At 38.9% G+C, this 24,887-nt stretch overlaps 1 protein-coding gene and 1 pseudogene across 1 annotated transcript; both read left to right on the plus strand.

Moving 5' to 3' along the window:
- Positions 1–1,581: 1,581 nt before the first annotated feature.
- Positions 1,582–5,760, plus strand: LOC140949416 (RYamide receptor-like; annotated as a pseudogene).
- A 147-nt stretch (positions 5,761–5,907) lies between these two features.
- Positions 5,908–23,791, plus strand: LOC140949417 (somatostatin receptor type 4-like). Its single transcript, XM_073398578.1, has 3 exons — positions 5,908–6,105; positions 6,923–6,974; positions 22,291–23,791. Exons 1-3 carry the CDS (start codon positions 5,908–5,910, stop codon positions 23,784–23,786), a joined length of 1,746 nt encoding a protein of 581 aa, XP_073254679.1. The 3' UTR covers positions 23,787–23,791.
- The last annotated feature ends 1,096 nt before the right edge of the window (positions 23,792–24,887 follow it).

A 24,887-nucleotide genomic window follows, 5' to 3' on the forward strand; every position in this document is an offset into this window, starting at 1 on the left:
AAAGGTTTGAAGCCTTAGTAATGTACGCATATTTAACACAAGGAAAGAATGGAATTCACTATTTTCACATAGACCATAAAGCACCTTGTTTACACCCCCCCCAGGCCCCCCCCAAAAACTTTGTATAACCATTGTTTTCGACTTTTATTGGGACGACTGTAATACCCAGGAGAATTGAAAACAATGGTTATGCAAAATTCTGGGAGGGGGGAAAAGGTGCATTTTGGTCTATGTGAAAGTATGAATATATTAAACGAAGTGTTGTCTTTTGTCACGGCAAAATCAGATGGCAAACGGTGCATGATTATACTGTATAGCGCAGTTAAAGGAAAAATGCGTTTTTTTTTTCTTTTTTAAAAAATACAGTATCTATAACCTAAAAGATAATAAAGTATAACTAAAATTGATCCCTTTTTCTACCTTCATGGAGAAAGCGTGGTAATACAACAATTCAGAAAAAAGTGACAGCTGGGTTGATTTCCAGTGTCGCGTAACTTTTACGTGCGTACGTACGTAAAATTTACGTTCGCAAATCTTAAAGACAATGCATGAGAGGTCGCTCGTAAGCCAGGAACCATTTGATGGGCTCCTGCGTAAGCGTAAAAGTTGAACCTCGCTTAACTTCTCGTTTAAGCACAGCACTTTTTATCTTGCCTCTATTTTATTTACGTGATTAAAATTTACGTGAGTTAACGTTCGCAGCCAAAAACGCGTCAGTGGAAATCAACCTTTAATGACAAAGGGTTAACGTACTTTGTTAATTGTTGTCGACAATAGCCATAATAACGTTTTCGTTTGATAATACACAGGAAGAGTAAATTATTATGTTAAAGGCTGATCTTTTCTAAAACGCTATTGCATAATAGTAAATAGCCTGTTCCAGGCGTTCAGATAGTGGAGTGCGGAGCGAAGTCAGAGAGCGGGAAAAAAATAAGGAGGAAGAGAGGGAGATAGGCTCTAATCCCCTACCCCACTCTCCCACTGTTTTTCCTGCTCACATCTTTTTGCGCCGTACCCACACTCTGAACGGCTAGAACAGGCTAAACAACAAACATAGCTAATCTTCGATTGTTAGGGTATTTTCAAAATGGATTTTAATATCGCTATTCTCGACTGTGTTACTTCGTAAAAGTAGTGTTTAGTATTTAGTTTTTGTAGGAACGCGAATTCTGCATACTGAGTGGTATGCGGAAACGTCTGCAAGAAATATAATATTTCACTCACGTATTTCTTCACTTCGAAACTAAAGACCTCAATTACTATTCTCGCTTTTAAAAATCACGTGACTTTCTCCTTTTTGAAATGACAGACGCAAGTAACGGCGTTCTATAAGGACAATTTGGTAGGGGCTATTTCCTGGAGGGTATTAAAATTTTCATGTTTTTCGAAATGTGCCAACAAAAGGCGAAGTCAAGGTTTCCTTAGCATGCCTTTTAGTATCGACAGGAATGTAAAAATAGGATTTAAAACAAGGCTAGAATAGACACTAAGAACACCTGGTATTGACGATAACATGTCAAGAAATGGGACAAGCAAAAGATTAACTTGAACTTGACAAATAATTATAGTCTTCCGGAGAAACATCAATAAACAAAATAAGAACTGTGCAAGTTGCAGGTGTTACTCTGTATTATAAAAGTTCAAATGAATCAATATGTAGATTAAAGTAGTAAAGGATATAGCCCAAAAACGGCGGAAGAACTTTCCATTAACAGGCCCCTCGACCCCTCGACAGTCGTGGTTGAAAGACAGATTCTGAGAAGAACAGGAAAATGAACATAACGGACAGCCGAGGTAACTCTTTTTCCTTTTTGAAAAATGCCTTTGCTTGATATGGTTTTCTCAAGCGGCTTTGTCAGTCGCTTTATTCACAAAGCAGTAAGGCTTTTCACAGTTGAAATTTTACAGGTGTTTCAAACCTCGTCCAAATTTCCAAATGTAGAAAGTCGGTGAGGCACATAAGTTCCGTTAGAAACTGGTTGGGTGACCAGCCGGGAATGCCTTCGAGCATTCAACAAGGATTTGCCGTCTGTCTTCTTTGAATTTAGGGCTCTTACTGTTTCTTTTGTACCATTTGATTCTTAAATGCGTAATTCAAAGCATATTTTGCATTATTTCGGTCGCCGGATGGAAATAAACAGGCAAGTTAGCATGCAACCACTCTCGGGTTCAAAGGCTGATCGCTTTAACGAGCTGAAACCAGTCTTTGATCCATCGGCTGGGAAAGAACCGATTCAATGCGGGTTTCCCTCGGTGTAACCTGAATTTAAGGAAAAAGCAAGGTTTAAACAAAGTAACGTGCTTGAATTATTTGGGCGACTTGAAAAGTTAAGCTCTAAACCTTCTAAACAAATCAACTATGATAGAGTCATCGATTTCCTTCGGCTTTGCCAAAGTTCTTATCTAACCTCTGCATTTGCTAAGATCGACAAAACGAAACACAAAGAGTGTTGCCACAAATATCATCGCGGAAAAACTGCGTAACAAATCAAAGAAGAACATCACTTTAACGAATCAACCAAATCTACAGTGAAATTCGTCAAAACATCTCTTCCCGTTACCTTTGTGTTGTTAACGATGGCGTTGCTACGTAAAAATACCTATCAGAAAAAGGCAGGGGGAAAATCACAAAAAAACTGCACGGTTACTGTGCAGGAATTTCGATGTGGATGAACACATTTCATCATCGAGATTAAACACTTCGAAATCAATGAAAATAATTGTCTTATTTCGTATGATGTCTCAGTGCTTTTCACAAATGCAACGTTAAGGTGGATTTCCACTGTCGCGTAATTTTTTAAGCCAGGCGCATTGAGGTAATAGAGAGGTTAAGCTTCACGTCACGTTTAGGTCAAACGGCAAACGCGAATTTGTACCACGTGACTAATAAGTTTCTTTTCATTTACTTGTCGTTTACTGTTCATTATTTCCACTCATAAATTAGTAGCTTCACGCAACTTTTTATTTTCAAGAAGTGTTTTGAGCAGTTTTTATCTGCTCCTTTTCTATTCTGAGAAATGATCAACTTGAATCTGACGCCTGCCTACTGCCGTATACGTGGAGCTTAAAAACTTCTAATGTACGAAAGGTCACGCGTAAAAGACAAAGCTCAACCTCGGTCAACTTGCACGAACTACGCAGGCACAGGCCAGTGGCGGATCCAAACCTTCAGATAAGGGGGGGGGGGGGGGGGTTGGTCATCCAGACCATAAGATAAGGGAGGGCGGTGTTAAAAAATTTTTTTTCTGCCTTTCGGGCCTCAGTTTGGTCTAGAAGTAAGTGGGGTTTGGTGTGTGGGGGGGGGGGGGGCGGTCCCCCCGGCCCCTCCCCTGGATTCGCCACTGCGCACGGCCTTTCATACATTACCTCTATTTTCCTTGCCCACGTAAAAATTATGCGACAGTAGAAGCCCACCATTAGATGAAACTATTCGAATTCTAGAGGATAAAAATCAATTATGAATTGCTGCCAGTCAAGCTGCCAGATCTTATCTTTCTTAATACGGCAGTCTTAATATATAAATTTCGCAATAGCGGTCTACCATCTGTGTTTGATACTTTCTTCACACATTAAGCAATAAAAGAAATGACTATAATACAAGAGGTGCCTCGGATATGTTCTATATTTTACCTAAAGTACAAACAAATTAAGGAATACTTTTCAACATGAGATTTAATCAAGGGCTCCAAAATATGGAAGTCAATAAGTGAAAATTTTGAAACCTTCTGTCTTTCAAAATTCAAGGATTTAATAAAAAGCGAGTGTCAAAGATTATTAGTTACATGTATTCTTATAAGCATTTGTGTTATTTCCCAAATTATCTGTAAATGAGTCGTTTGTTAAATTTCTGTAGTTTTGTGATTAGTTGTCATAGCTATTGTGTGCTCGTCTTATAGAATTTTTTGTATTTGTTTAGGTAATAGCATGAATTTGTAGTGACATTTGGCATAAATACCGTCGAGTGATATTTCAAAATTGTTATACGTAATTTCACGAGCCGTTAGGCGAGTGAAATTTGAGACAATTTTGAAATATCACGAGTGGTATTTATCCCAAACATCACGTACAATCACGCTATTATTTGTTTATACTACTACCCACAAAAAGCTCGTAATTTTCATATGAAGGTATTTCAAATTAAGCTGAAATACTACTGGTCTAAGCCAATCAAATTGCAGAAATTTCTCATGTAGTAGTATAAATACATAAATTTAAATACTTTAGGACTTCCTTAACAGCATAGTGATAACGTTTACCCTCTTCCCTTTGTTTTTTTTTCTCCTTTTATGTGTGCATTTGTGTCTCAGCATCTTGCTGACCTGTAATTCATTTCTATTTAATGCTGATGTCAACTGGCTGCCTGGCTCCGCTAGCCCAAGGTGGTTAATTCCATGCAGCCAGTACTCTAATTCTACTTTCAATATTTTCTTTGCCTTATTTTTTTTTTGAGCAAGAGTAAGTACAAATTAAGATTGTTGTTGTTGTTGATGATGACCTTAGATATATTGTAATATTTCTTTGAGGATCGTTACTAATTCTCAGTTTTCTTCGCAGTATCGCTGCTTCCTAACAGAACCGACAACGCAACGGAACCTGGCAGTGGAGGTTCGTATTCCATACCTCCAAATATTCAAATCGGTGCCACCATGTTTGCTGTTTTGATTTTTATCTTTGCGTTGATCGGTAACATTGTGGTAATTTACATTGTGTCTACGGTAAACCATATGCGGAGCCCCACCAACACGCTCATCGCTAACATGGCCGTTGCTGATCTGTACGTTGATGACTATAGACATACCGTACATACTTAAATTTTTCTACGTCCACGATAAATGGTTTGGAACCTTCATGGGCACCGTGTTATGCAAGTTTTTTCACTCTGCTCAAATGGTATCTCTAGCAGCCTCCGTGTTTAGTTTAGTGGCAATTTCTCTGGATCGAAGTTTTGCTATCTTGTTTCCAATGAAGAAAGTTATGACTAAGAACGTTGTACGTTCTGCGATCGCTATGGTCTGGTTGGGAACGCTAGCTTTCTCACTTCCAGTCATGGTGGCATCTAAAACTGTGCATTTTGAGGGGACGGATTTTGTGAGTTGCGCAGAGTTCTGGGCGCCCATGTCGGCGAAGATTTACAGACTAGCTTTGGTTATAGCTGGGCAAATCGTTCCACTAATAATCATCGCCGTCTTCTGCAGTGTAGCAGTAATACGTCTCTGTAGCAGACAACCTCCTGGCCGTAAAAATATGATCTCAAACAAAAAAGCACAGTCGTCCAGCAGGCGTGCGACAGCTATGTTGATAACTGTCATTATTGTCTTCGCCCTCTCTTGGCTGCCTTTACAAACTTTTGAGATGCTTCGTGGATACAACTGGCCAATGTATTACTCCCTTCCTTTTGAATTGCGGCTCATCACACCGTGGCTTGCTTTCGCTAACAGTGCCATTAACCCAATTCTCTATGTGATATTCTCTGAGAATTATCGAAAGGAGTTCTACCGAATTCTTTGTAGAGGACCGAGTAGGAAGGACTGCAACAGGAAGGCAGTTATTGAAGGTGTACGTGCACAAAGGAAACAGCCAAGGCGTAGTGAATGTCACTATAAATCAACCCATTGTTTGCCTGCTGATATACCTCAGAATTTCGACTCCCGCGAAAGTGGGTTGCCTGCCAATAAACAAAGGGCCCTTGATTCAAGTCAACGTTCATTGGCAGTTAACAAGGCGCTGACTTGCGAGTCCAGTGAAAGTCGTTTGGTTTAAAATATACCACAAACTGGCGTGTCCCCTGAACAGCCCAGCAACTTGGCTGTTGATAAGCCATTGACCAGAAAGTCTCCTGAAGACTCATTACCACTTTTTGAAATTCCAGTGATCCACGAGTCTCGAAGAAATTCTCTGACTGGTAATATGCCAGTGACCTGTGAGTCTCTGAAAGAGTCTTTCATTGTCAGTTTACCGCTGACAGTTCACAAGTCTCCTGTAAGCGCGTTAACAGCCAACATATCGCCAACTTGTGACAGCAATCAAAGGGTATTGACTGTGGAGGTGACGCCTTCTATTGAATCTTGTCGATGCTATACAGTTACAAATATGCCTGTCGATGAGGTCTGTATAAATATGGAGAACAATAAGCTTTAATCAACTTGCCGATAGCTTGCATGATATAAAAAAAGCAGAGTCGTCCAGTGGGAGGACGATGCCTATGTCGATAATTGTGGTTAATTTGTTAGTTTGCTTTTCAAGTTTATGCTTCATAAATACAACGAGCCACTGTTTTCCTTGCTGCCCTGTCAAGTACTATATTTACTTAGCCTTGGCTTTTGCTACGCTAAAAGTGTCATTACATATCTCAGTTCCTTATGTAACATTCTCAGATGTAATTACCTTCAGGGCCCAGTTGTTCGAACGCCGGTTAGCTCTAACCAGGGTTAAATATTATCGAGGGCTTCTTTCGAGGGCTTCTTTTTCGTTTCCTCAAAAGCACTCTCTAAGACAATTTTCTATATTCCTTTTAGAGCATTAAATCATCAAATTGTAGGCAAAGAGAATCAAACTGAATTTGTTTTTTAAGCTCTCATATCTAAGTTCAAATTTCCCACTAACCCCGGGTTACTTAACCCAGCTTCGAACAACCCGGCCCAGGAGATTTATGGCATTCTGGTATCTCAGGACCAACCAGAAATGACCGCTACAGCAGAACCCGAATGAATAAGCTGAGGCACTATAAGATCAGGTGATCAGAACTAAACCTCCACCGAAAAAGCCGACGACGAGAAGCGATATGACAATCGCCCTATCTTCATCGTTTCAAATCAACTCGTCTTTCTTTCGTGGACAATAGGCGACTCCGTTAAGCTCAGTGGTAGCAAAAGAGGAACTTGACAGAGATTTTACTATTGCATACTTCTAATTCACGCAACAGACCGTAACAGACAACCTCAGCTGTAGTTCTCTTGGATATGAGGAAAGCACACGTACTGTGAATGGTTTAAATGCAGGAGTCATTTCATAAGTAGGTGGAAGATCATCGTCAAGTGCGTGTAGTCCTGAAAAGGACTGTTTTTGACAGTGACTGACGTTTTGACTACCTGTACAGTAGTCATCTTCAGAGTTGAAGGACCTACATACGGTTAAAAAATCTACTTGACAGTGACTTGTCATCCTTTGTCATCGAATGGTTGAAGAGCTACTTGGCGATGCCAATCTCTTACGATGTTTCCTGGAAAATGTCCTGGGGCCGTTGCTTTTCACAGTTTTTGTCAATGACTTGACTTGAATTCCACAGTGCTAATCCACGGGATGTTATGTTGGTGACTTTAAACTATGTCCTTCAGGGTCGAAATGGCATGGCTGACATGAATGACGACCTTTTTAGCTTAATTGGACTAAATGGCATTTAGAGAAGAGAACGTGAAGAAAATTAGGCTAATTTTCTAACGCAGATTTAGATTTTCGTCATAACCTTTTGGGACCTAAGCATGGCATTTCATAGCGACCACATATTCAATAAGCCTTACTGTGAAAACAGCCGTTTCTCCACGCTCCTGGCCGCTTAGGACGTTTCCCCAGAAAAAACGTGTGCGCCTCAGCGAAAAAAATTCCATAATGATGACTCTAAATCTGTCCGGAATCTGGTCAGAAGCTGTGATTGGTCGATGTAGCATTTATATTGTTTTAGCTATTGTTTGCAATTAATTAACAGACAAAAGACAAAAGGCGACCCAGGTCAAATGTAACGGCGATAAATCTATAACAAAACGATTAATATTCGTTGAATATATTCTCTCTAGAAGAAGCATGCATTTGACTTTTGCTGGAGCTCGTTCGCAGATGAACACAAAACTTTACCAAAAACGACCAGGAGAAACATAAAATCGAGAGAATCTGGATTTGGAACCCTATGAAAACCGGATTAATTATGTAAACATTGATTTACGTCATCAATATGGAATTAGGGAGCTTAGGCAACAACGACGGCGAAAGTGAATTCACGCTACTTCAAACTTTATCGCGCTCATTTCAACTCGTTCAATTCGTCAAATGTTGGCAAATTTTTCTGGAGTTGAATTCTAAAAGACTCTACGGAAAGTTCAGGAAAAGAAAAAGAAAGTCGTAATCTTGTGTTCACGTCCTCTACACAACGAGAAATTAGTCACTTTCACGTTGTAGTCGTGCAGCGACGGCAAATAATTGTACAAAATAGAGTGATGCACGTGCAAAGTTGTTGTTGTTTTGCCAATCTAAACCTCTTGTTTTTTTGCCGTTCTCGTTGCCGTCGCCGTCGTGGTTGCTTAAGCTCCCTACTTCTGTTGCTAAGACGCAGACTTCTCTCCTAGGGAAATGTCCCTTGCGGAGAGGAGCGTGGAGAAACGGCTGTTTTCGCAGGCTTACATTCAATCGGCACAAAATTAAAACTGTCTTTTTGCATGTGTATCTTAGCTAGGGTAGGAAAGCTGAGTACATTGTGTCTTAAAGCCTTGTTGATTACATTGTTGGTTTATGTACGTAGAAAAGGATGAAATGATATCAATTCAACATCCTCTCGTCAGAAGTTCCTTTTTTCACGAGTCTTATTAAACAAATCCTAGAATTAGGTCAGAGGACTGGTTGGACGTTAAAAGACGGTTAATGTTAAAATAGGAAAACAAATAGTCAAAAATCTTCCATGGCTTATTTTACAAAAAGATGATAATTTTTCATGATCCTCTTTAAAACAAATAGAGTATTGCCCATGGAAAACTGTTGCCTGATATATTAAATAGAATACTGAACAATATCCACACTGCAACGCAGTAGGTAACCAGCAATCAGCAGTTTAATGATCCAATACAATACAAGAAATACCAGCGGTTAAGGCAGAGTCAAATCGATATTGTTGTGAAGTTGTGAAAATGTAAGAGCTTGAGTCATGATTAAAGTTGTTTATCGCTTTGTGGCAGTTTGATCAACAATTGAACAACAACAACAACAAACATTTAGTTGCTTTGGAGGCTAAAGTTTTACTAGAGTCAGTAAGACTCGATGTAAGGATAAACAGGGGTTAGGTTTGTAAATATACATGAAACTAAAAATTGTTATTGAATGAATGTAATGGAAGATAATGAATGATACGATTGACAAAAGGCGTAATCTATTATTATTGACAACTTCGTCCTCAGGGAGTTTCCAAGGAAACTGGGAGGGGCACCCCTGTGAGGATGGGGCTATATACATAGGCTTGATTACCAGCCACTGTTAAGGAAATGAGCCAGCGCTTCACGAGACCGAACCCTAAAGAGCGGCGGGAATCCAGCCTACAGACATTCGCACACTTTAGAAACGAGAGGGAGACTGAGCCGTGTTGGCTTTCGCAAAGACTTCTGCGACTGTAACTAGGTACAGGGAAAAAAAATTGAAACAGGCATTGATGGCCAATTATCGTGAGGACGAAATAACTTTAATTGCTATCATTTTGGAATACGTTGCATTGGATTTTTTCAACAGATTTATGGATGTCGCCTTAGCAAAATGGGTACGGACTACAGCTTAAAAATAATTGCAAATCCATTTGATTGAAAAAAAAAATCGATTGTGTATTATTTGCTATTATATATAAAACGTTTCCTCTATGTTTAAAAAAGTGGACAAGAAAAATTCAAATTACGGTGATTTTATAAAAAATCACCTACCCAGTGCCGTTGGAATTTCAATACACAATTAATTTTATAAATATAAGCGTATCCTAAACGTCGAACTTTTCATGAGACGAACTAAACTTAGTAAGTTATAAGTTAATGAAAGGTTGGACGTCTGGCTCAGTTAAGTTCGTCTGAATGAGTTTGGATGGTCCAGCCACTGAGTATTCGGATGTTCTTAGTTGTTCTTCCACGAATTTGATCAGTTCCTCTTCTCTGATCCCGACAAACCAGCTTGTCTCCATTTTATAATTAATTTAAAACTTAACTTCGACTCGTGAAAACTGCGAAAGGAACAAACGACGGAAAACCACAAGTGCGTGACAGCACGGGAAAATACTGTGAGCTGATTGGTCAAAAATGATATCACACATGTGTAGATATAAATGATATCACCACTGGTGGGTTAGCGCATTTATCTTTTTGCTACCACTTGGTATACCACTATCTTCTATTCAATGTAGTACTATTATGTGGATCTTGGAGGATGTCATCTTCCTCACACTCAGCCTCATCCTGTAGTTGTTTCAGTTGTTTGTTTAAGAAACCGACGAGCATCACGTGGGTTTTTTAATGCATTGACTTTAATAGTCTCAAGAATAATTGTCGGAGACTTTTGGTGACATTTTTCCTACACCACCTGCACGCATTCTGTAAAGTAAACGGATGGGTCTTTTCCATTATTAGTGCGCGCTTTTTAGATCAGGTAAAGACCAACAACACAGTTTTTATTTCAAACTGACGTTGGCGCATTAGCATGTTGAGGGCCGGGGAATCTGAGATAGAATATTCCAGGTTCTTGTTTCAGCATAATATATATTTTTCAGATAAAATTTACAGACGAATGTATGGTAAATGAAAAATACAATCGTGCTAGTTCTCGCGTAAATTAAATTGGTCTCCCCAATATTTACAAAGCTCTATCCTAGTTTTTAAACTCAGGTAATCTTTAGTCTTTCCACAAGCAAAAATCGATATCAACAAACTGAGATGCAAAGGGGCCAATGAGTAATTAACAAAAAAGCTAAAACTTTTATGAATTGACTTTAATCTTTTGTTGTATTTTTCAATCTCTGATCATTTTATCTAGCCTCAATTAGATATGTCAATTTATCCAGTGAGCAATAAAAACCTTATCATTTACCTTATTATTTTTTCAATTCATACTTTTCCTAGAAGATTTCATTCGGCCTTCGGTCTCATGAGCTATTGACTCAGAGCCCATTCGGGCTCTAGGAATAATTGTTAAATAGCCTGTTCCAGGCGTTCAGATAGTGGAGTGCGGCGCGAAGTCAGAGAGCGGGAAAAAAAAAGGTGGAAGAGAAGGAGATAGGCTCTCACCCCTACCCACTCCCCCACTGTTTTTCCTGCTCACATCTTTTTGTGCTGTACCCACAATCTGAATGGCTGGAACAGGCTAAATAGCAAACATAGCTGATCTTCGATGGTTAGGGTATTTCCAACCTGAATTTTAATATCGCTATTCTCGACTGGGTTACTTCTTAAAAATAGTGTTTAGTATTTAGTTTTTGTGGGAACGCGAATTCTGCATACTGAGTGCTCTGTGGAAACATCTGCTAGAAATATAATATTTCACTCCCGTATTTCTTTACTTCCAAGCTAAAGATTTCAATTACCCTTGCTTTTAAAAATCTCCTGACTTTCTCCTTTTTGAAATGACAGACGCAAGTAAGCGTTCTGTAAACAATTTGACGGAGGCTGCTATTTCCTAGAGGGTATTTTTAAAAGCCGTTCATGTTTTTCGAAATGCCCTTCAGTCGACAGGATTCATGTATAAAAAAATTTATATATCACCACTCCTGGAACTGTCACGCTAATTCTGAATGATTTGAAATGGTCAACACTCGAGAAAAGAAGGAAAGTGGCACTACACACAATGATGTTCAAAGTAGTTTCTGGTCTATCAGCTATACAATTTCCACCCTATATATTATTTAAAAGACGACAGGGCACTAGGCAATTCCACCCTAAGAAATTCATTCAAGTTAGTGCTAACAGAAACAAATACCAATCAGTTTTATTGGAGATACAATCGCAGACTAGAACTCCTTACCAAATTGTGTCATACTTGAAAAGCAGTCAGTCGGAGGCTTTCAAAAAGGCCCACATGTGCCATCTTTAAAAACGCTGACGCTTTTTCTTTTTTTTAACTTAATACTCGCACCATAATCGTATATATTTTGCATACTGAGTGCTCTGTGGAAACATCTGCTAGAAATATAATATTCCACTCACGTATTTCTTCACTTCCAAGCTAAAGACCTCTGTTACTCTCGATTTTAAAAATCACGTGTCATAGAGCTTTGCACTAATGACGTCACAAATTTCTGGTCCCGGCTGTGACTCAGACATTGAATCTGATCAGTATAAGAGCTTTGTAGGAAAAAGTCACGTTCGCCAACAATTTTCCGTCGTCCTTGAATATTTTTGTCGTCAAAAGAAACAAAATTCAGCTTGGTTTCGATAAAAAATATCCTGAAAATAATCAACGTTTGCCAAGACAATGTTAAACATGGAAAAACTGTACAGACGAAAGATTTTATTTCTTATGCGGTGTCATTACTGCACTGTCGCGGCATTTTACTAAGAAATGTATGGAAAGCTGGGCTTCAATGCTGTTCGTAAAACGGTGCAATTGGTTAAATTTACGGGCAGTGGTTGCTCAATTATTTTTGCGAGTGCTTAAATTAAGCTACTCAGTACCTGGCCGCACAACAACAGAACAAACTTATACAATTTCCGATTTGTGCTAATGTTGGTTTGCGTTTCAGCTTAGAAAAATTCTGCCACAGACTTGCGAGAAGAACATACAAACTCGATTTTCTCTTTAGCACATTCGGTTTTGGAGTATTACCCAGCCAAAAATGTTAAGTCATGTTTCAGCGCATAGACTAGTGCTATCTGGCTGAGACAGAGCTAGGGATGCGATTTCAGTAGCCTTCTTTGATCGGGTTACTTTATTTTCTGATTTAACTGTTTATTTGAGTTATTCGGAACAGGTTTTGCTCCCCATAGCAGATAGATACGAGAATAGAGCTGAAAAAAGAATTTAAAAACGCTCACGCTAATTGATTTCTTGTTTGTCGCGACTTTTGTCATCAAAATTAAAAAAAAATTTACAAAAGTCAGACAAACATTTCAAATTAGTCTCACTAACGTCAATTTTGCGTGTGCTATTTACGCGGTTCGAACTGCCTCTAATCCCCACCCCGCTTCCCCGCTCCCCCGCTACAATATTTCTAATGGCCCCTATGATCAATATGTGGTGGAGGTAACAGGCAGTTGATCGCAGTAAGTTAGTTGGTTGACTGTTTCGAATACGTTTTTCAGGTGGTCGGTGAGATGATTTAGTTCTCGACAACTGTTATTACAATTTACGACGATTTTTATTACAATTTTTGACAGATTTTATAATTCACGACATTATTATAATTGACGACAGAACACGTGACTTTCTCCTTTATGACGCAAGTAAGCGTTCTATGAAGAAATTGGTAGAGGCTATTTCCTGGAGGGTATTAAAATTTTCATGTGTTTCTAAATGTGCCAACAAAAGGCGAAGTCAAGGTTTCCTTAGCATCCCTTCCAGTATCGAAACGAATGCAAAAATATGATTTAAAACAAGGCTAGGGGCGGAATAGACACCAAGCACATCTGGTATTGACGATAACATGTCCAGAAATAGGACGAGAAAAAGATTAACTTGAACTTGACAAATAATTTTTAATAGTTTTCCTGAGAAACGTCAATAACAAAAATGACTGTGCAAGTTACAGGTGTTACTCTGCATTATAAAAGATCAAATGAATTACTGTGTGATTATAGTACTGAAGGATATAGCCCAAAAAAGGCAGAAGAACTTTCGATGAACAGGCGCCCTGACCTAGAACAGTCGTGTGAAAGACAGATTCTGAGAAGAAAAGAAAAATGAACATAACGGACAGCCGAGGTAACTCTTTGTCCTTTTTGAAATGCCTTTGCTTGATGTTTTTCTCAAGCGGCTTTGCTAGTCGCCGCTTTATTTACAAGGCAGAAGGGCTTTTCATAGTTGAAATTTTACAAGTGTGTCAAGATTTTCTGAAAACCCCGTTCATAAAATTTCTTAATATATTTAACTTAACTAGAAGTACGTATCTCCCAAACCCTCGTGAAAGTCGGTGCGGCACATAAGTTACGGTTAGAAACTGGTTGGGTGACCAGCCGGGAATACCTTTGAGCAACGACAATTTTCCGTCTGTCCTCTTTGAATTGAGGGCTCCTACCTTTTTGTTTCTGGTTCTTTTTTCTACTCACCAGTCTATATTCCCGGGGGATTGTTACTTCCATATATGGGCTAGATAGGTATGCGCCGCCCGAAAGAGTGTGATTTTTTTCAGCCTTTTTTGAGAGTCGTCAACCTTAAATAGGGTATCGTTTTTGCCCTTTTTAGCATTGCGTTCCCAGGGTGATCCTTAATGAGACAGGGTACCTAAGCATTATCAACTAAAATTCTAGTGCGTAAATATCCAGCTACACAAGAAAAAAAATCATCCGGTAGTATTATGATCACCATTTAACGAAAGTTTTGCGTTGTTTTTATGAAATTCTTATCCTTTGATTTTCGTTGAATGGGGAGTCTTTTTTTCCGAGTTTTAAATAGAGTGTCAGTTTTCGTTTGTCTCATCCTTAAATAGGGTCAGGGTTTAAGACCCTGGGCGGCACACACCTATCCGAAATTTATGGAAGTATCCCCACTCTCCCCTCCCCCGTCCCTCCTCGGGTGTACAGCATGCATGTTATGTGTACCTAATCGAAAAAACAAATTGTATGAGTTTATTTGCAACTAAATCAATTTTTTTTGCTTCTCCGCCTTACTTTGATGTCCTTGAATTTTGGGCCTAGGGCGAGGGAAGTCGTTTGCGGCTTCAAAGGCTTGAAGTTACCGTAAATGGATTTTGAAACGTCTTATGATGATATGGTTTATGATCACATGAGAATCACAAGACGGAAAGAAAGTTTCTTTTTTGCAATAATCACGAATTCCGTTAAATAAGGCCACTCGTGGAGAGTGTAATCTTCAGTTAATCCTCTTATCCTTTGAATATATAACAATTATTCACCGAAGTGGAGGTGGCTAGTCTTGGAAAAGACAATTGTATGGCCAGTTCAAGACACAATCGAGTCAGCTCTTGCTAAAATTGGTCTTCGTAATGTCTACGAAGCTCTGGCCTAGCTTCTAAAGTTAAACAGTTCGATTGTTTCGTACTTTTTGGCTCGCATAGGTCAACAACATTTGGTTGCTTAATTTTGATTGGCTGTTTGACCAACTGATTTATAAAGTAGCATCTAATTGGACAGCAGTTGTGGTTAGCAGCCCAATTAAGCAACAAATGAGGGAGGCATAAGGGCTGTTGAAAAGCAAGAAAACTCGAGCATTTATATTTGGCCTAATTAAAAGCATAATGTAGGTTTGAAGCTTTAATAAAGTACGCAAATTTAACACAAGGAACAGATGGAACAAAGCTGACTTTTTTCATGGGAAATAAGGTGGTAAGCTGTTTGGCGCAATTTAACGAGAAATGCATTTTTTTCTTTTAAACAAAAGCAGTATCTCTAAACTGAAAGAACAAAAATAAAGTGTAAATAAAATACATCCATTTCTTTTTACGTGATAACGAAAGCCGTGATCATTAAGCAATTCATAGTTAAGGGACAGTTGGTGATGAAGAGTTTAAATTATTTATTATTGTTCTTTAGCTTCGACAATAGCTATAATAACGTCGGTCTTTGATAATGCACAGGAGGGTAAATTAATATGTTAAAAGGCTGATCTTTCCTAAAACGCTACAGCCTAACAGTAACCAAAGATGATCTTAGATGGTTAGGGTATTTCCAACATGATTTTTAGTACCGTTATTCCAGACTGCGTTACTTCATAAAACAGTGTTTATTATCTAGTTTTTGTAGGAACACGTATTCTACATACTGATCTGTACGGAAATAGCTGCAAGAAATAAAATACTTCATCCACGTATTTCTTCACTTCCAAGCTAAGTACGCTACGAAAAAAAACCTCATTCACCCTCGCTTTTAAAAATCACGTGGCTTTCACCGCCTTCTTATGAAATGAAGGACGTCAGTAAGCGTGGTATGAATAATTTTGATACTTATTTCCTGGAGGGTATTCAAAATGTTTTTTGAAATGTACCAACAAAAGGTGAAGTCGAGGTTCCCATAATGACTTGCTTTTACAGTATCGACAGGAATATAAAACAACGATTTAAAACTAGGCTAGCATAGACACTTCATAGACACCCAGAACACTTGGTACAGTAAACACCCGCGAATAAGAACGTACTTTATTGAAGTCTGGCAAAATAGGGTCTTGTATTTCGGGGTACATATTGTCAATTTAGGCTAAGTAGGTTCTTAATTTCGATGAAGGATATCATTAATTGTTGATTACAAGAAAAAAAACTAAGCTTTTCCCTGAAATATATAGTATTTAGTCAAAACTGCATTATTGTAACGCTAACAAAACTTATTACAAAATTTATGTACAGTTTGGCACAGTATATTCTTGATATACTTAAATTTACAATCTTATACAATCCCCTGGATAAATTATTTGACACCACTGAACTGTAACCCACTTATAAGAACCTAGTTGATCTTGCTTAGCTAAACAGATTCTGTGTGTATTTTTGTGTATTATAAACCATTCCATTTGAAAAAATTATTTCTCAAATAATAAAGGAATTTGTAAAATCAAAATTACACAGACCTATCAAGAGAGAGCTGAGCTTTCAGAAAATTGATATGCGAGGTGTCAATTATCACACCTAAGGTGTTATTTCCGATTTATATCGCAGGCTCAAAAATTCAATAATTTCATTTTTCTGGCTTTCTCTCGATATCTAGGAATGAAGGAAAAAAAAATGGAACTGCCTTATACTTAGATTGTTCAGTTATCTTTAAATTCCCGGCAGTAGCCTGTAAATGTTTCCTGAGATATAGAGGTGGAATTTTTTTGTAATGCCCTTTAACTTCAGGCGGCCGCCAAAATTCCAAAATTCCGGGAATTTAATACATTTTTTTTAATATTACGTGAATAAGCCTGGCAAGTTACAGCGCGGTATTATTTTCATATTTTTACATCAATTTGTTTTCTGCGCGGTCCAAAGCAGCCGCAAGATTGCCCTTAATTCGCCCTTTAATTTTGGTCGCGCTGCACTCCTCTCTTCGTCGCCATCTTGAATTCTTACGAGCATACCGCTGTTCTTAATGTTTGTTGTGACACTGACCCGATTGTAGCACAGAAAAAGACGAGAAAATGCGAAAATCTTCGTTTGATCTCGTTAGGTGACGTGCTCTCAATATGGCGTAGTAAACAGTGTTTTAGCCTTTAGTTACCAATGTGCTAATTTGCATAATAGGTCATTTAACTACGGCCTTATATGTCATCGACGTTGCAAGGATCATATATCTAAGGTGTAGAAGGCTTTTTCCAGCCATAGAAATGATTTAGAAATATCAAAACAATCGTACTTTATTTTGGGAAACAGAATGTAAGAGAACTTTGCTATAATTTGCCCTAGCTGACTTGAAACTCATAACGCGTTATCGCATGCCGGGTTGTGAAAATTGCAACATTTCTGTCAACAACGGAGAGTATAGATACCAACTTTGGCCTTCGTTTTCTCGACATCTATTAATTAAACGAAAATGCTTCATTTTTGGAATTTGAATTCAGGTTAAGAATACATTTCAAATAAGCGATTTTATAAGCATGATAATATTTTGACTTTGTAGCAGTTCTAATACCCTAATCCACTAGGTTTTTATTCGCGGGTGGAGGATGACAAGAAAAGGGACAAGGAAAAATTTACCAGGAACTTGACAAACAATTAAGGTCTTCCGGAGAAACATCAATAAACACTACGAACTGAGCAAGTTTCATGTGTTACTCTGTAATATAAGTTTCATGTAAATCAATGTACAGACTATTATATAGTATTGGGTCTATTGATATATATGTAGCCCCAAAAGGCAGATGAATTTTCAATTAACAGGCCCCACAAGCTGAAACAGTCGTGCCGGTTGATAAACAGTGTCTGAGAAGAACAGAAGAATGAACAAAACGGACAGCCGAGGTAAATCTTTTTTCCATTCTGAAATGCCATTGTAGCCTGTGTGAAACTGGCTTTCCCATGAGTCACCCGCTGCTACTTACGAAATTTTTCTAGGTGTTGAAACGGCGTCGACCCTACTCTTTGCCCCAGAACACAATCGCTCAGAGACATTCTTGTTTTCCTGACCGCTTGGTAATTCTAATGAAGATAGAATATTTTCAAACGATTAGAAAAAGGGTTTTTGCAGAAATTCCAGAAAATTTTCTGACTGCCGGGCATTTAGTTTTTTTAAGGCCCTTCCCAGCTGCCGAACATATAGCCACAGCGTTCCTAATTACCTGTGTATGGAAGGACTCAGCTTTGTGACTTAAATGCGTGTATCCGTTTTAACAACTTTTGTTTGGTTCGACAGTAGGTAGTGATCTGGGACCATTTATATTAAAAAAAATAATAGAAAACCCAATTATTGACAAGCTTTTCTTTTAAAGTTATGTGTTCTTTAGTATGCGTTTTTTTGTAGCGACTGGAGTGACTTAAATTGCTGGTGATGCCTTACATTGACCTTGGGTTTTGACACAGGCATGAATAAAAAACTCGGGGTGCAAAGATTCAGAAACAAGAAGTGTGTAAAATGAGAAAATATATATGACCAGTGGAAAAAAATAAATAAATAAAAGCGCTCTTCCCTTGTTTTTGTTTGTTTTTTTTTTTTTCAAGATAAAAATACCCTTTCTAACGTGAATTGTTTATTTAAAACAAGTTATATAATGTACGGACAGGGCAAAGACTCATCAGCTCGTGATAGTGTGGTACTTGACCTTAAGAGTTTTGCTCTAAAAGGAAATATCTTCCAGAGATTTTCCTCTTTCGTATGAGATAATAATAATTTATTATAATAATAATAATTTGTTACATTTAATGTAGCGCTTTAACTATTTAAATATTCTAAAGCGCTTTACAATATGTACAAGAAAATAAATATATATATACAATAAATGGATAGAAATAATAATAGTAATAAGAATATAAAATTACAAATTAAAAGCTTTCTTAAAAAGATAAGTCTTCAACTGTACTTTAAAAGAGTCAATGTTCATACAGTTTCTAAGGCTAGATGGCAGAAATAATAATAGTAATAAGAATATAAAATTACAAATTAAAAGCTTTCATAAAAAGATAAGTCTTCAACTGTACTTTAAAAGAGTCAATGTTCCTACAGTTTCTAAGGCTAGATGGCAAAGCATTCCATACTGTTGGTCCAGCATGGAAAAAGGCTCGATCGCCAAAAGTCTTCCGTGTCACCTTAGGGATTAAAAGCAATGTTTCAGAATCAGACTGCAGGCTGTATCTAGTTCTAGGCTTTACAACAAGTAGTTCAGATAAATATTGTGGCGTCAGGCCGTCCAACGTTTTAAAAACTAAAAGCGCAATCTTAAATTCTACTCTAAATTTCTCTGGCAACCAATGAAGTTCCCTAAGTACTGGAGTAATATGGGCAAACGTAGGAATTGAGCATGTAACCCGAGCCGCCGCATTAAGCATTCAGCAAATTTAACTTTAGGAAATTTTTTCAATGAGATTGTGGGGGTAGCCGCCAGCACGGATGCGTGTTTTAAAGTCGTGGATATTCTCTGTCATTGAATTATTTAACTCAGGAGGGAGTTTGGTGACTTCTAATCATCACCTTCCTGACCTCAGGTGCCGCGGTCACAGGTCGGAGAGAGATGAGTGACTAGAAAGTCTCTGTGACTCCTCGGTTGTTAAATCTCTCACCCTTGTGAATAGTTGTATCCAAAACGTTTTCCATCTGATATTTCAGCCGTGAATTTAGTTGTGGGGTGATGCCTGTTTGCAAGGGCAATGAAATGCTCTTTTTCCCTCTTCTCAGCCGGTTTTTCACAGTTTCACAGTGGGAAATTATCGTCAATGTCTTTTCCACTAAGATAAGTATTTCCGTCTCAACCGAAGACAACTGAAGGTATTCGCGAAAGCGACTGTTATCTTTGTTTGCCCTTAGCCGTTCCGCTTGTTCCGTGTGTCTCGTTGAATCGAATGAATTCTTTTGAAGGATCAGCCCCAGAATTTCTTTGAGTGTTTGCGTGGGGATGGGGGTGTTTTGTGTTGAAATTCTCGTATGCTCTGCATGCTGTGTTTATTCCCTTTTCCTGTGGGATATTTGTGTATATGCTGGCAACGGCTAAGGAGACTAGAAATGTGTACCCTGGAAAGGTTCTCCTAAGCATTCCGGCTAAGACAGTTGCAAAGTCCCGATGTGTAGCTTGGTAATGCTGTTACGGAATAGTGATCAGACATATCTATTTAAGCAGGCTACTAATGTAGTCTTATGTTAAAGCATTTTAGTAAAATCCAACTAGTGGTCTATTATCAATGCTGCGTTCTGATTGGTTGAGCTACTACTAGGCTATATGTTATAGCCCACTAGTAGCGAAAAGCGCCGGCTTTGAAAACCAAAACAACGGCGGCTGATTTTCTCTGTTGAACACTTGCACCGTCGAAATTTATCGCCCAGAGCATCTCGTCGCGTAGAATTCCGGGTCCATTGAGGTCAACAAAAAATTTCCCGTCCGGGTAGGGGTTAGTATTTTACCGTTTTTAGCCTTGACACTTCTGAATGAAGCATACATGAGGTAAAAACAACAAAACGGTCAAAGAGTACTGGAAACAAGTTTCAAAAATAAAAAGGATGGCGGCCGAAACATTTTTTCTGGCTTTCAAAGACGTTTTCTGGAAATTTTCTTCGCGCTGGCTACCCCTCACGGGTTCAGGTCAAATTCAAGGGAAAACAAAAAAACCCAGTTTTTATCACAATCCTTGGTTTAAAATACTGTGGTGGTTTTAAAGGCAGACAAGAGATGTCACGATATCAGGTGGTACCGTTCGCGATTTCTTCAAACTTTGGTTATAATCTTTCCGCGAAAGTCTACGCAGGTGAAAATCCATACAAAGTGGCGATTTTTTAGTTGGTTTTTAGCGCGAAAAACCCAGTGAAATCCGATAAGCTGATATTAATCGAAGGTAAGATCTTGAATTTGATGTTTATGATATAAATATTCCGGTGGTACCCATTGAGATTTGGTTACGAGTAACTCACAATCAGAGACAAAAAACTCCGAAAGTCGCTTCAGTCTTATTATTCCGCCATATTTTAAGGTGGTACCGTTCGCGATTTCTGCAAACCGTGGTTGTAATCTTTCCGCGAAAATCTTCGCAGGTGAAAATCCATACAAAAAACTCCGAAAGTCGCTTCAGTCTTATTATTCCGCCATATTTTAAAGACCAAATCGTGGCTCGAATGCGGCTCTAGCCTGTTAAATTCCCGGATGTGACCGGGCATTCTACGCGATGTTTAATCTCTACAAGCGGCCAAAATAACTCGGAACGTAACTCAAAGTTTAACTCCAACTTTAATTCGAAGTCCAAATCGAATTCTGACTTGAAGTCTGATTCGAACTCGAATGCAAACTCGAGCGCAGCGAGGAAACATGTTTTGTTGGTCCTTATTGAAAGCCGTTTGGAAGAAACGGTGGTACCCACATAATTTTCTCAACAAACTTTGAAGTGAAAATATAAGTTTGAGATGTATTTGCGATTTAACTCAAGTTAACAACGGTGTGAGGAGAACACTTAAAGTCCCCGATGTCATATTTCCAACTTTGCGTTTACTAGTTTTTGCTTATTGCTGCTAAAGTAAAATCGATTTTACTGACACTACATCTCTTCAAAAGTCAATTCAAAACCAGTTATTGGTGATTAAAAATCTCATGGCGATCGGACATCTAAAAGATTTCTTTTAAGCGATTGAAAAATGTTGTTATAGCCGGTCTAGAGTAGAAAACTGGATTGAAACACCTTGAATATGACAGATAGAATTGACAGATAATCATTACAGTGTCTAACTGTCCTCTCATTCATCGGTAACTTTCTGGTAATTTTTGACTGTAGTTAATACTGATGGCAGATCAGATCTGTCTGATGACTATAGATACAGTAGAAACCCGCGACTAAGAACTAGGTTTAGGAGCCTGTTAGGCTAAAATTTTACCAGTTATATATTAGGCTCCCTCTATACAACAACCTGTTTAGCCTACAATTTGATACAAGTTCTTCCTTTCTAAAATCTATAAAAAAAATTCTGCACACTTAGGCAAATAAGAAACCTCAGAATCCTCTTTGGAGACTTATCGCGCCAACCGCAATGTATTGGTATGCATATGAAAAAGCTGCATATGCAACTAAATACTGTTAGCTTCAGTGTATTTTTTTCTTCGGAAAATAAGAAACTAGTGAAGAACCTACATAGCCTAAATTTGTGCTAATTACCTGATTTATGTAAGAACCTGTATAGGCTAACTTGGAAAAATGAAGTCTCTTAACTTAGTTGCGGGTTTTTACTGTATATCCTATATTCTCTAATATTTCTATTTGGATGTGGATGTGTTACTAAATCTCATATTTCTTTGCAGTATCGGTGCTTCCTAACATAACCGACATCGCCACGGAATCACTTCATCTCAATATTAACCGTTCCTTCCCTTTAAATATTCAAATCGGGATCACTATATTTGCTGTATTGACTATTGCCCTTGCGCTGATCGGAAACACTGTGGTGATTTACATCGTGTGTACGGTAAACCACATGCGCAGCTCAACCAACACGCTCGTCGCCAACATGGCCGTTGCTGATCTGTTGATGACTATAGACATACCGTACATACTTAAATTTTTCTACGTGGATCATAAATGGTTCGGAACCTTCATGGGCACCGTGTTATGCAAGTTTTTTAGCTCTGCTCAAGTGGGATCTATAATAGCCTCCGTGTTTAGTTTAGTGGCAATTTCTCTCGATCGAAGTTTTGCTATTTTGTTTCCGGTGAAGACGGTTATGACTAAGAAAGTTGTACGTTTCGCGATCGCTATGATCTGGTTAGGAGCGTTGGCTTTCTCACTTCCACTCATGGTGGCATCTAAAACTGCACAATTTAAAGGCACGGATTTTTTGAGTTGCGCAGAGTTCTGGGCGCCCATGTCAGCATCCACTTACAGCCTAGTTCTTATCATAGGTGGGTACATCATTCCACTGATAATCATTGCCGCTGTCTACAGTCTAGCAGGAATACGTCTCTGGATCAGACGACTTCGTGGCCATAAAAATATGATCTCAAACAAAAGAGCCCAGTCGTCCAGCAGGCGTGCGATTGCCATGTTCATAACTGTAGTTATTGTCTTCGCTCTGTCTTGGTTGCCTTTTCAAGCTTTAGAGATGCTTCGTGGATACAATAAGCCTCTGTTTCGCTCGCTTCCTACTGGATTACGATACATCACACCTTGGTTTGGTTACGCTAACAGCGCTATTAACCCAATTCTCTATGTGATATTCTCAGAGTATTATCGTCAGGAGTTTTACCACATTCTTTGCAGAGGTCCGAGTAAGAGGGACCGCAAAAGAAAGGCAGTTATTGAAGGTGTAGGTGGGGCACACACGGAACAGCTTAAGCGCCGTGGACTTCACTTTAAATCGAAACATTCGAGCCGTTGTTTTCCTGCTGATATACCTCAGGACCTCGACTTCCACGGAAGTGACTTGCCTGGCAATACTTTGAAGGCCCTTGAACGCCCTTTGGCTGTTGATAAGACATTGACCAGAGCGTCTGCTGAAGACTCATTGCCGGCTTTCGGTATGATTCCAGAGATCCATGAGTCTCGTGGAAAATCTCTGGCTGCTAATACACCTATGACCTATGAGTCTTCGAAAGAGTCGTTGGTTGTCAATTTACCGGGGACCGTTCTTAAGCCTGATGAAAGCGTGTTAACAGCCAACATATCGACACTTTGTGATAGCCATCAAAGGGTATTGACTGTGGAAGTGACGCCTTCTACTACTGAATCTTGTCAACACTGTACAGTTACCATTATGCCAGTCGATGAGATCAGTGTAAATATGGAGAACACTAAACTTTAGTCAACTTACCGATAGCCTGGAGGATATTCAAAAAAGCACAGTCGTGTGGGGGGGGGGGGGGGGGGGGGGGAGGGGGGAACGATTCCTATGTCAACTGTGGTTAACTTCTTAGTTTCCTTTTGAAGTTTCAATATGCTTCATAAATACAATGAGCCACTGTTTTCCTTGCTGCCCAGTGAAGTACTCTATGTATACTAAACGATGGTTTTGTTGCGCTTACAGTGACATTATATCTCAATTCTTTATGTAACATTCTCAGATATAATTATTATCAGAAGATTAATCACATTCTTGGTATGTGAAGTCCAAATAATCATAAACCGAAGCGCCACAAGATCAGGTGATCAGAAGTAATCCCCCACCGAAAATGGTGACGACAAGAAGCGAAATGACAATCGCCTGATACATTTCCTTATCTCAATTGTTTTAAGTCAACTCTCGCTAGGCTATTCCGTTAAGCACCGTGGTAGCAAAAGGGGCACCGAACAGAGGTTTTACATGTTCATTCTACCTATTGTCTCTTTCGCGCAATAGACCGTAACAGACAACCTCGGCTGTTGCCTGCGTGCAGACGTCTCCTATTTCCTTTGTTGCACGCGGAAAAGGGACGTCTGCGTAACGCCGTCGCCAATCGTGTTCCAGCGTCCCGCTGGGTTCCCAAGATCTTGGGAACATGCTGTGATAGGCTGACACACAGTGCGCATTGTTCGACTTAACGCTGATTGTTTGTTATTGAATCTGGTCTGATAATGTATGCAGTGATTTATGTATTAAATCGGGGTTTTCCAGTCAAAACAAATCAAAATATGTGCCATTGTGTGCAGACCGTACAAAAGGGGCGTGGACTTCGCACCATGCAGGCATTCCGGAGAAAGCCAGCCAAAAAGACTAAAATCTTTATTTAGCCGTAACAAACAGAGGTCAAAGAAAATTTAAACACTTTAGAACTGCATCTGAAATCAAATCCTATCAGGAACACCCACAGAAGCATAAACCACAGGAAATGATTTCTCAGTATGACTATGCATGTAACAAACCTGCTTCATGACCTCTGAAATGTAAGACTTAGTGCGGCAAAAACGAGATTTACTCAGTCAAAAT

This window comes from Porites lutea, chromosome 10 (genome assembly GCF_958299795.1).
Source record: "Porites lutea chromosome 10, jaPorLute2.1, whole genome shotgun sequence".
Lineage (NCBI taxonomy): Eukaryota > Metazoa > Cnidaria > Anthozoa > Scleractinia > Poritidae > Porites > Porites lutea.